General features: G+C 42.1%; 1 protein-coding gene and 1 pseudogene across 1 annotated transcript; one reads left to right on the top strand and one right to left on the bottom strand.

The window, feature by feature from the left end:
* The first annotated feature begins 3,028 nt into the window (after positions 1-3,028).
* LOC133912580 (novel plant SNARE 12-like) lies at positions 3,029-7,937 on the top strand. The gene is made up of 10 exons (XM_062355397.1): positions 3,029-3,409; positions 5,133-5,225; positions 5,483-5,576; positions 5,652-5,689; positions 5,902-6,005; positions 6,615-6,694; positions 6,775-6,831; positions 7,152-7,244; positions 7,359-7,433; positions 7,572-7,937. The coding sequence occupies exons 1-10, from the start codon at positions 3,333-3,335 to the stop codon at positions 7,686-7,688; spliced, it is 828 nt and encodes a 275-aa protein (XP_062211381.1). The 5' UTR covers positions 3,029-3,332; the 3' UTR covers positions 7,689-7,937.
* A 19-nt stretch (positions 7,938-7,956) lies between these two features.
* Positions 7,957-9,791, bottom strand: LOC133910570 (pentatricopeptide repeat-containing protein At1g28690, mitochondrial-like; annotated as a pseudogene).
* Between the last annotated feature and the right edge of the window lie 2,011 nt (positions 9,792-11,802).

Genomic DNA, 11,802 nt, shown 5'->3' with positions numbered 1-11,802 from the left:
TTTGAACTTGAGCAAGATTGAGCCCAAAGATACTTTAGGTATATCTAGGGTTTAGATAAGAAACTTTTACAGAGAAATTTGAATAGGATTTGAATTTGAACTGAGCTTGGAGTGAATTTAAAAGAAATGAAAAAGATGAAGTTGAACAAAAATATGAGTAGATAAGGAATTTGAATTTAGATTTTGGGTAGAATTTGAGAAAGAGAAAAGATTGACTTGAAACAAGAATTTTGATAAGATTTGAATTGAGCTAGAGAAGGATCAGGTATGATCAAGAATTGAAAAGATAAGGAATTCAAAGATTTTGAATTCCAACCATTAAGATCCTTAACTTATTCACTACTGAGTTTTGTAAAAACCTTTTCAAAATCTTTTTCACTCAAAACACCAAAGAGAAAGAAAAGGAAAGAGAACTCTAATGCATTTACCTGGCTCCTAACAAAACTCAGTATGCAATGCACACAAAATAATAACCTATATTGATTGATTGTTTAAGAAAATAGGTTTTAAACCGATACTACTAGTGAAGCTATTCAATACCCTTGGAAAATTTTAGAAATTTGATAAATCTAAAAATCAGGGTGTTACAATGACTTATTGTAATATTCTGTTATGTTTAATTATTTGTTAATATTACATTTTAGTAGGGTGCCATAGCTTTTTGGAGGTAGAGATCTTTGGTAGGAGGTTCTTCATGTTTCCCAAACTTGACTCTGATTTCAAGGTATGGTAATCTTTTCCACCCTTCCATGCCTGCCAAATCCATATTGTGAACTATACTTGTTAAACAACCTTGCCACTTCAAGGAATGAATCGACATGGTTAGGCCGCCGTTCAATAGGATTTGGATCAGAGAGGCCGAAACAAAAAGGGAGTATGAGATTAGGATGGTGGAAGCATGATAGAGACAAGTGGCATGTCATGCGCAGCAAGAAGAACATCAGCAACAAGAACAGGAACTCAAGCGACAGGCTGAGGACCTTCAAAGACAAGAGGAGGAACACCGTCTATGGGAAGATATTTTAAGGAGGCAGGATACCGAACTTCATAGGCGTGAGGAACTTCTTCATAGGCGTCAAGCTCTATTGCGTCGCCAAGAAGATGAGCAGCGCGAAGCAAAACGTGAGAGAAGGGGGGAAATCCCTGATCCACACAGTAGAACCCATATTTTATCACTTGCATTGTAAAATTTGCAACCATGTGCCGAGAACTTTTCATTCGTGATAGATGTTCAACTTTGCGAATCAAATTGCCCGCGTCCGAAACATCTGTAACGATTATAAAACCTAATCCAAATCAATCCTTATTTCATTTTTTAAAAAATCAACAAGAACCTGCCAACCTGTCATCTGTTGAAATGGTGACGTGAGCCTAGTTCTATAATTTTACAAAATGGTCACATATATTTGCAAAAAATTTATTTAAAAAATATCCCCATATTGTTACTGTGTGCCAATTACTGAAGAAAGCCATTCTGGGTATATTTGAGCCTCTACTATTTTGGAGTTTGGGCCCAGGCTTCACCTAGCTTCACCCGTCATTTTCTTTGTTTTTCTCTTGAGAAAATGGTCTGGGCTGCTGCTTCCAACGATTCGGCACGTCGTTCTCCATAACAGCCGGTATTATTTAGTTCTGTTCTTATATAAATGGGTTTAAAGTCTGTTTGGTAGAGTTTTTTCTGATTTAGATATTTTTGAGTGATTTTTTTTAAAAAAGTGATTTTGGGGTTAAAAGTAATTTTCTAAAATAAATATATGGAGAAAATGATTCTATACGGAAAGTGAATCAGGAGAAATTACTTTTTTTTAGCTCCTCAACTTCTAATTCATTTCAGAGAATCACTTCCACAGATTTTACTCAGAGAGTTAAAAGCTGAAAGCTACTATTTGATATAGCTCCGCTAATTCTAACCGAAAAACTACTCGGAGAATACTGCAAACATGTCTAAAAAAAACTAGAAAATCATTATGAGTTTAGTGGAGCTAGCTAGAGAAGAAAAAACACTTGTACTCTTATCCTCTTGCTACGACTGAGCCAGGTAGAGGTGGGCGTCACGATCTACGGGGAAGAGGCGGTGCTGAAGAAGGTGCGATATGGACCCATTGGGCGGGCGGCTCGTAGAAACAAGACCGTTTAAATTCTTGTTTTTTATGGATTTTAATGATTTAGTTATTTTTTAAGTTGTAAAGGACTAATCACTGTTATGTTCTTACTTATTTTTGAGCTAATCCGCCCCTAGGGAGAAAGGGCGAGGCGACGGCGCTGTGCAACTTTGATACGAAGTAGGAGAGAAGGAAGTAGGAATCTGATCTGGTAAGCTCACCGGTTAGAGCCCAGTTAAAAAGGAAAAAAAAGGGAGAATCGAATAGAGCTAGAAGAAAGTGTTATTTTGGTTAATGGAGTAGAAAAGGAATGTGACGTTTTGGCAACGTTTAACATTTGAGTGGTATTTTTGCCAGTTGGCAGCAACATATTGATATGGTGGCAATTCCCTCCCTCCAACTTTCATATTATGGCATAAAATATTAAAGTGGGTAAAAATCTCACTGGATTATCACTCCAGTATTATTTTTATGTCCCTTTTTAAACAAAAAAGGAAAAATAATTGAAAATCTTTTGCACTTTTCCAAAGTATGCAGCCTCTTCGTTTTATTTTAGTATATCATCTATGTTCTGTCCGATCCTAGGTGTTTTTGTCTTGTTGGATTTGGAGACAAGAACAGGTACCTCTGTTTGTGTAATTTAGTTAATCTTCAGGTTTTTTTTTTCAATACCAGGTTTGTAATCACTGCTACTAATTTGACATAACCCGTGCCCTGTTCGAAAAAAAAAAAACGATTCCAAATCTCAGACTTGCCAAGGAACACTTGACAACACCCAACACAGCCGCTGCCGGTTGCGAGGTGTCCCCACTCGGCAGAAGAGCAGAGACGTCATTTGGCCGAGCAGTTGGCTCCGGCCGTGACGTTAACAACGTTATCCTAGCCGCGTCGTCGCTGTCACGCGCTCGCTCTATCGCTTTCTTCCGCTCCCTGTTCCGCCAGATTCTATTCTAAACCCCAGCTAATACGCCAGGCCGCCGCGGAGGAGCCAAGCCCTACCCTCGGCCACGCTAGGCTGCCCCCGCCCCCACCCCCCAGCTCTCACCAACTGCCCCTCTTCCTCTCTCGTCGTCGTCGTCCTTTCCCAACCTCCAATTCCCCCTTCCTCCTCTCCCTCCCCGCGTTTGCCGGTTCGGGAATGGCTGCGTGAGGAGGCCCGCAGGCTAGGGTTCGGGCCGGAAGGGGAAGGGGAAGGGGAGAGCGCGAACGGAGGGAGCGAAGGGGTGCACCATGGCGAGCGACGTGCCCATGAGCCCGGAGCTCGAGCAGATCGATGGCGAGATCCACGACATCTTCCGCGCCCTCCAGTGAGTCCGCCTCCTCCGCTTCATCTCCCCCTCCCTCGCTGCGGCCCCGTTACTGGTTTTGTACTACTTTGCTTGCTTGCCTTGGCGGAGCCGCCGACGCGTTAGTGGGGAAGAAGCTTGCGTTTCGAGATTGCTCTGAACCGGTGCTGTCTGTCCTCTCGTGTCCGCTTCCTTCTGCTGCTTGGGGTGCTTGTCAAATTGTAGCTTTTTGGCTCATTCCAGTGGTTGCTTGCCGGAATCGCTCTCAAGTCTCAAGTGTGGTATGGTAGATGAGAAGGAGAAGCTCTTGTGTTCGGAATTATCAGGTGGAATGGTGGGGTTCTTTGAAGGCAAAATTATTAGCCGCCGCTGTGGAACTCAGTATTTAGCCAAACAGGTTTGTTGGCCATCAAGCAACAACTTGGTCAAATTTGATGGCTTGATGCTACTGTTCACCATAGAGGCATCCACTAAAAATGTAAAAGGAGAGCTATTAGATCTTGTAAATTTGCTGGAGCTCTGCCAAACAGGCCCTAAGATACTACAAAATGTTTATTTTTTTCATTGTTAAGAGTATTCCTGATGCAATGTCGCTTCAAGATGCATATTGAGTTTAATGCCACCAGCAATGTAACTGGTACGGTTTTGATTGTTGTACTTGTACCACTTGTAAGCATTCTCACGCAATTAGTAATGGTGAGTTTTGTCCTGCTGAATTCGTTGTCTCCTCTGTTCATACTTAAATCAGGTATTGGAACTGATATATGAAATTCTGCAAGGGAAGTATTGGTTTACTATCTCTATTGATCACTCTAGCCAACTTTATTTCTACAAGCTACATACGTCAGAGTTGCATAAGGTCTAAAAAACTTGCGCGATTAGGCCGTGTGGTTGTCTTGTTACACTGCTGAACTTGAATGCTCAGAGTAGATTTGGTTAATTGAATTGATCCTTGTCAATAACTTGTTTGCTATGTTTTTCATGGCAAATAGTCATGCATATGGATTGCTATGTTTGGTTATGGAAATGTTTATAGGAATGTCAATCCTTTGGTCTTGGATGTTATTAGGTACTGAGTTTTGATCCGTTGTTATGTTACGTAGATGACTTAATTGAATGAATTGAAACTGATATTATCTTTTCTACCTTTTCTGGTCACTGAGATAATGAGATATGAAATGGTTGGATGATGTCCACAGCATTTGCCTAACATGTTCCCATTTGTGATATTAATTGTTGGCTTGTTGCTGATACTTAAAGATCTTTCAGCATATTCCAATGGTCAGGATGTATTGTGATGCATGCCTCCTTATTATGAATAAATATTGATTCGTTAACATAAAGATATCTGTCCTTGCCCCCCCCCCCCCAATTTCACATTAATTGTTGCTAAATCTTGCAAGCTGTTTTTGGCATTTCTTGAGGGTCAATATGTATTTCTATGCATGCATCTTTATTGTGAACAAATATTGATCCAGTTAATTGATACTAGGCTTCCAGTCCTTGGTGCTCCAGTTCTGAGTTCCAATTTGCAAAAACCAGTGTTCACCTTCTTTGTCTGACCCCGTCGAGGGTGCCTTTTACACTGTGATGTAGGAACATAAATGTTCATGTAAATTCTAAGATTCATTGTTTAAATATCTTTTGATCTCTTTCAAAATACTCTCAAGTCATTATCTGCTTTCGCGTTTACGTACTCCTGAGAGGAAGTTTTCTTTCATGATATGTACTTATATTTTTGCAGAAATGGATTTCAAAAGATGGACAAGATTAAAGATTCTAATAGGCAAGCTAAACAATTGGAAGATCTCACAGGGAAAATGAAGGAGTGCAAGCGGTAGGTCAAGTTGAACACTACTCTTGAATATCCTATTGCAAAAACACTGTATTCTTTTCCAATGCATGCACTAAATTTACTTATTTGTCCATGCACACGTCCTTTCCAGTGTTTTTATGACATTTCTGATTTAGATATCCTTTATTTCAGTGGAACTGCTGAATTGGGAATGATATTATCTGATCTTTATTTGTCATGAAGATTACCCCTTTTGATGATTTATTAATAATGCTTTTTTCCTATTTGATTCTTTCCAGCTTGATCAAAGAGTTTGATCGCATTCTCAAAGATGACGAGTCAAAGAATCCTCCCGAGACCAACAAGCTGCTAAATGACAGAAAACAGTTCATGGTTGGTAACCCCCTTCAGTAGCCTTGCTGTGTTTCACTTTGCACATGTTTTTAACGTCTCTTGTGTGCTGTACAGATCAAAGAGTTAAATTCCTATGTTACCTTGAGGAAAACGTAAGTTGACATCCTTTCTCGAAAAAAAAAAATCGTTTTCAATTCTTTTGCTATCTCCTTTATATTTTTTTTATCCGAATTCTGAAGAGTTAATTTTTACTACTAAAATTGAAAAAATTACTTTTTAAAACCTTTTCACCTCCTGCCATGGTCTTGTGCCTCTTGATACTTCTCTTATGTTTTAAGGCTAAATCAAAATATTTTTTTTGCAGATACCAAAGTAGCCTTGGTAATAATAATAAGAGGGTTGAGCTCTTCGATATGGGTGCTGGAAGTAGCGAGCCTGCTGCTGAGGACAATATTCAAATGGCGTCAGGTGAAATTAGTTGCTAACTTCGTAACTATGGCTAATCTTATGCTATTACTTTCTAATGCTTCAAGCTTGTCAAATGGCTCGCTGAGCATATTCCACAAAGAATAAGATCGTAGCTACAATATTTCAACTTACTAATATAATGGAATGGTTCTTTTGACAGTGGAGCTGCTTGAAAGTACTTTTAGAAAAAAGCTTTGTTATGAAATGTAGAAATTTACTGATAGGATATATTTTTTGTTAATAAAAAAGTAGAAAAGAGAGAGTCAAGTGTCAAAATTTTGAGCACTTGATACTTTCCTTGATTAGTTCCACTTCATAGGTTCTGAGGAGTCTAAACAACAACAAAATGGATTGGATATTGTTTCAGTTGGCGTGTTCCATTCCATATTGCAGCTGACTGTTTGCAACATGCGCACACTATACATGCTTAATTGGCTTCCAAAAGATTAAAAAAAAGTGTGGACTGCAAACATTTTCTCCAAGAAAGAAATGCTTGCAGCAAGATGCTACTGCTTCATACTATTAAGTTTGTAAACCTAAATAATGGAATAATCTGGAGGCAAGGTATTTTACTTGTTCTTATATAAGAGCATCTGGTTTACCTTGCAGCTATGACGAACCAGCAACTCATTGATACTGGAAGGAACCAAATGGATCAGACTGATCAAGCTATTGAGCGTTCAAAAATGGTTGCTTCCCCTACTACACTCTTTTTAATTTGTTTGAATGCCTTCCATAGAGAATTTTACACAGGACATCCTTCTTGTAGGTCGTACACCAAACTGTTGAGGTTGGAACTCAGACTGCTGCAGCATTAACACAGCAAGTATGTTTTTCTTTTTTTACTGGAGCAACAACTTTTTCCCTTCTAAGCTAGGTACTTCTATTTAGGGCATTACATTTGGTCTTTGCATTGCTTCATCCCATTCCATTCAATAATAGATAGCTCTTTCCTATATCGAAGTATATAGATATGCACTAATGATCCAAGTTGAGCTGTACTTTTTACATGCCCATCTCTATCCACTATCAACAAAAAGAGAATTTTGTCGGTTGACCTTCTATCCTAAAGATTACACATGAGTTACGACTTATATTCAAGAAGATTAGAAGGAATTTCTAACTGTAAAAATGCCTTATTTTCAGACAGAGCAAATGAAGAGAATTGGGAATGAGCTAGATTCTGTTCACTTTTCGCTAAAGAAAGCTAGCCAACTAGTGAAAGAGATTGGTCGTCAGGTTCTCTCTCTCTCTCTCTCTCACACACACACACACACACACACACACACATGGGTACATGTACAGACACGATGGCGCACAAACCAACTGAAAGTTGAAAACCTCCTTTTGCAGGTTGCAACTGACAAATGTATTATGGCATTTCTCTTTCTGATAGTTTTAGGTGTGATTGCAATAATCGTTGTTAAGGTATGTAACATATGTTTCTCATTGATATTCTCAGTTTAATATTCGTCATGGAGATCTCTTGTCATCTCCTGATATTACTATGCAACAATTGTAACTGAATCGGAATGATGATTCACTATTTCCCTTTTGTTCTTCCAGATTGTCCATCCACAAAACAAAAACATTCGAGACATTCCAGGACTTGCCCCGCCTGCTCAAAATTTTCAAATTAATAACAGGAGATTGTTGTGGGCAGAAGCTTTCACAGGTCTTTGATGATTGTGCATAGAGGTTTCATGCAGACGCGGTGCCTGCGGAGAAGCTATCCATAAGACATAAGATACGTTGTAACAATTCTTTGTGCCTGTGTATTTATTTCTTGTGTTAACTACTAGGTCCGGATTATTTAGCTTCCTGGTTGTGTATACGCTAGAGATGAGATCCTTTACGAGTCATTAGTAACAACGTGTGAGATCTTTTGCGAAGCAGTTATCCATAAGACATAATATACACGATGGTTGTATATGTGCTATTCGTGATTGCCTATCAGAATACAAATATAACGGTACTTTTCTTCTGTCGCATGCAGCATGCCAGTCGCTGTATTCTCCATTGTATGAATTGAAAAATTGAATTTTTCCCCAATAGCGGAAGGAAAAAATGTTACAGAAGAAACTTTACAAGCCACGAGCAAGGTGAAAAGCTCTACCTGAAGAGATCTTAATTTACATCAGTTATCAGTATTGTATTGTTATTACTTTTACTATTATTAGTATTTTAGTATTATTATTTTCTCATCATCATTTTAATTAGATCTTGTAGATTTAATCTCTAGCCTATCTAACTTGTGCTTAGACAAAAGCCTTTGTTGTTCTTGTATCCGGCAACGAGTGGCGAGTTTTCAGAGCCGACCCAGCTGCAGGCAGCGTCTTTGAGCACCCCTCGCCGTTTCATCCTCTCTCTAACATCGTGCACGCCGTTCCACTTTCCGGCCGCCGCGAGCGTGTTCGAGAACGCCATGTAGAATCCCGGTCTCCCCGCACGGCTCAGCTCAAACACCTCCCTCGCCGCGACGTTGGCCATGTCCACGTCCCCGTGCAGCGTGGCTGCCCCGAGCAGCGCTGCCCACACGTCCGAGTTGGGCCTCGCCGGTATCCCCCTGATGAAATCGTAGGCGTGGCGCACGCTTCCGAACCTGCCCAGCAGGTCCACCATGCACGCGTAGTGCTCCATCAGCGGCCGCGGCGCGTACTCACTCTCCATGCTCTGGAAGACCTGGCCGTGAGACAGCAGCCCGGCGTGCGAGACGCTCAAGAAGGTGGCGTGGTTCGGCCTAACATTAGGCCGCATTCGCATTTCGCCGAACAGCTGGAGGGCCTCATCGGAGAGGCCGTTCTTCCCGTACCCGTCGATAATCGACGTCCACGTGACGACATTCCTTTCTGACATCCAGTCGAAGATCCTCCGGCCGTCCTCCACCCGGCCGCACTTGGAGTACATGTCGATCAGTGCGCTTCCCATCTTGATGTCAGAAAAGAGGCTGCTCTTGATCGCCTGGCAATGCACCAGCTCGCCAAGCTCCGGTGACGATAAGAGAGATCACGCGCCGAGCACGCTCACGAACGTTGACCCCGCTTGCTGCATCGCCTTGAACACCTCGAGGGAGCACTCCGCCTTCTCCTCCGTCTTGCTGTACCCCTCAACTATGGCGTTATACGCCACGACATCTTTCTCCTCCATCCCCTCGAATATTGCCTCGGCGTCCCTGTACAGCCCCTCGTTCATGCACCCGACGAGCAGCGCCGTCGAGCACACCAAGCTCCGCACGGGCATCGCGCCGTGCACACGCCGCGCGTGCCCACAGTCCCGTTCTTCACGTAGGCGTCCACCAACGCTGGCGAAGAGGATCTCGTCGAACTCCACGACGGACCTCACGACGCGCGCGTGGACCTCCCTGACGACGACGCACGGCAGCGCCAGCGCCGTGGACAGCTTCAGCAACACGTCCATCCGCCCCGTGGACCTCGGCATTCCGTCGAACACGGCGCGGGCGTTGTGGAGAGAGCCGCATCGGAGGTGCAGGACTAAGAGCTTCACGGAGAGGTCGGTGGTGGCGCAGAGCCCGGAGGTGAGGAGCTGCACGTCGAGGGTCTGTGACTCGGCCCGCGGCGGGGACGTGTTGATGAGTCCTTGGACCCCGGCCGGGAGCGTTGGCGAGGGACGGCGCGCGGCGTCAGCGTGCAAGCGCGCCGTTGGGAGTGGACTCTGTTTCTCTCTTGCATCTTTGGGCGCGTGAACATCCGCTACGTGAAGCGCGCCGTTGCGGAAGTTTTTTGAAATTCTTCTCAAACAAACAAACATAATAATTTTGAAAAGCATTTTTATATGAAGTCAAATGAATTTGTTATAAGAGGAGTCTGGGAAGATATAACAAACAAATGTGGTAAGATATACTGGATTCCTTGCTTGCAAAACCACGAGAAAGGAAGGTTACGGGGGAATCATATTCTCTGATCAGGATGAACAGTATCATGACATTCGCAGTTCTGAACCGTCAGATCTGGAACGGATGTACCAGATTACGTGCTACAATACCTTTATAAACAGTAGAATCTCGGGTTCGTTCGGCGAGCGAAAAGTGGTATGTTCTTGTCATTGTTGATGACTTCTCTCATTACTCTTAAGTCTTCTTTCTTGTGAGCAATGATAAAGTGATCTCACACTTTCAGAGCTTACCTTTGAGATTGTTCAAAGAACTCTTTGGTGCACTGAAAGTAATTCACAGTGATAATGGCACCAAGTTCAAGAACTATCTCTTTGATGTTTTCTGTCTTAATCATGACATTGAGTATCAATTTTTCACCCCACACGTTCCTTAGCAGAATGGCGTGGTTGAGAGGAATAATCACACTTTGGGAGAGATGGCTAGGACGAAGCTCGATGAGCATAGGACTCATAGGAGATTTTGGGATGAGGCCATTAGCAAAACATGTTACATCTCCAATCGGATTTTTTTATGCTTGATCTTGAATTTGACTTCTTATGAGTTGCGATTTGGGAGGAAGTCGAAGGTTGCACATTTGAGAGTTTTAGGTTGTCGTTGCTTCATCCTAAAGCATGGCAACCTTGACAAGTTTGAGTCTTGTTCTTCCGATGGTATTTTCTTGGGGTATTCTCTTCATGATCATTCTTACAAGATCTTTAATCTTGACACTAACATCATCATAGAGTCCTGTGATGTGGCCTTTGATGAATCAACCCGCTGGGCTAGTTCTGTTTTTGAAGTGTGCATATGATCAGGTGATGAGCGAGAGCATCTTTGTAGATGACAACCTTTCAGCTCTCGATGATTCACTACTTCCCTCGACCACACCTGCTTCAAAGATAGCAACTGTTTCTTCTACTCAAGTAGAGGGTCCTACAATGTCTACTTTCACTTCAGCTGCTCTCGAGCCTGCACCAGCATAGGTTGAGGGGGAGTTCACCTCTAGGTGTGAGGCTCCTCAACACATTCAGCGGTGACACCCTCCGCATATGATGATCGGAGATCTTGATGAGAGGGTAACGAGATCCAAGACTGCTTCTTATGCTCATTTTACTAATTCTACATTCGTTGCTTCTTTTCAGCCCCATGCTGTTAGACATGCTTTATCTGATTCAAGTTGGGTCAATGCCATGCATGAAGAGCTTGAAAATTTTGAGAGAAACCAAGTTGCATCTCTCACCTGCACACCATGAGACTAGCAAACGTGCATCTCCAGAACCATATAACATCATCACATGGTAGTTCAAATTGAAATCAAGTTGAAAAAGATCGGACGTAACAAAAATATGAACACCAGATGATCTGACGTTCGCACCAGTGCAACACCGGACCATCCGGTGAGTATAAGGGCCTGTTTGTTTCAACTGGAGATTGTGAAAAACGGCTTATAGATTATGGATTGTAAGAAGCTGGATTGTAAAATATAGATTGTAAAAGCTGGATTGGGGATTGTTATAATCTGATGTAAGGTGGATTGCTGGATTGTTACAATCTGAGTGTTGGATTGTAACAATTCAGCTTTTCCAACCAGCTGTTTGTTTCAGATTTTGGATTGTGATCACAATCCAACTGTTTGTTTCAGCTTTTGAATTTTGATCACAATCTAGCTTTTACAATCCGAAACAAACAGGACCTAACTCCATTGGAACCCAGTTTTCATTCCTCTTTGAAAACATTAGTCTGGTGATCATAAAATCCCAACATTGGATAGTCTGGTGAACACCTCAATATTTGCCTCATAACTGAAAGGCTCCGGTGATACTCTTCCATGTTCACACGCCCATCACCAGATCATCCGGTGAGTACATCATTACTAGAACTTAGGTTTTCAACCAATCTAGAAAT

The sequence above is a fragment of the Phragmites australis genome, chromosome 3 (genome assembly GCF_958298935.1).
Source record: "Phragmites australis chromosome 3, lpPhrAust1.1, whole genome shotgun sequence".
Taxonomy (NCBI): Eukaryota; Viridiplantae; Streptophyta; class Magnoliopsida; order Poales; family Poaceae; genus Phragmites; species Phragmites australis.
The sequence above is the reverse complement of the archived record's forward strand: the minus strand, read 5'-3'. Positions and strand labels throughout refer to the sequence as shown.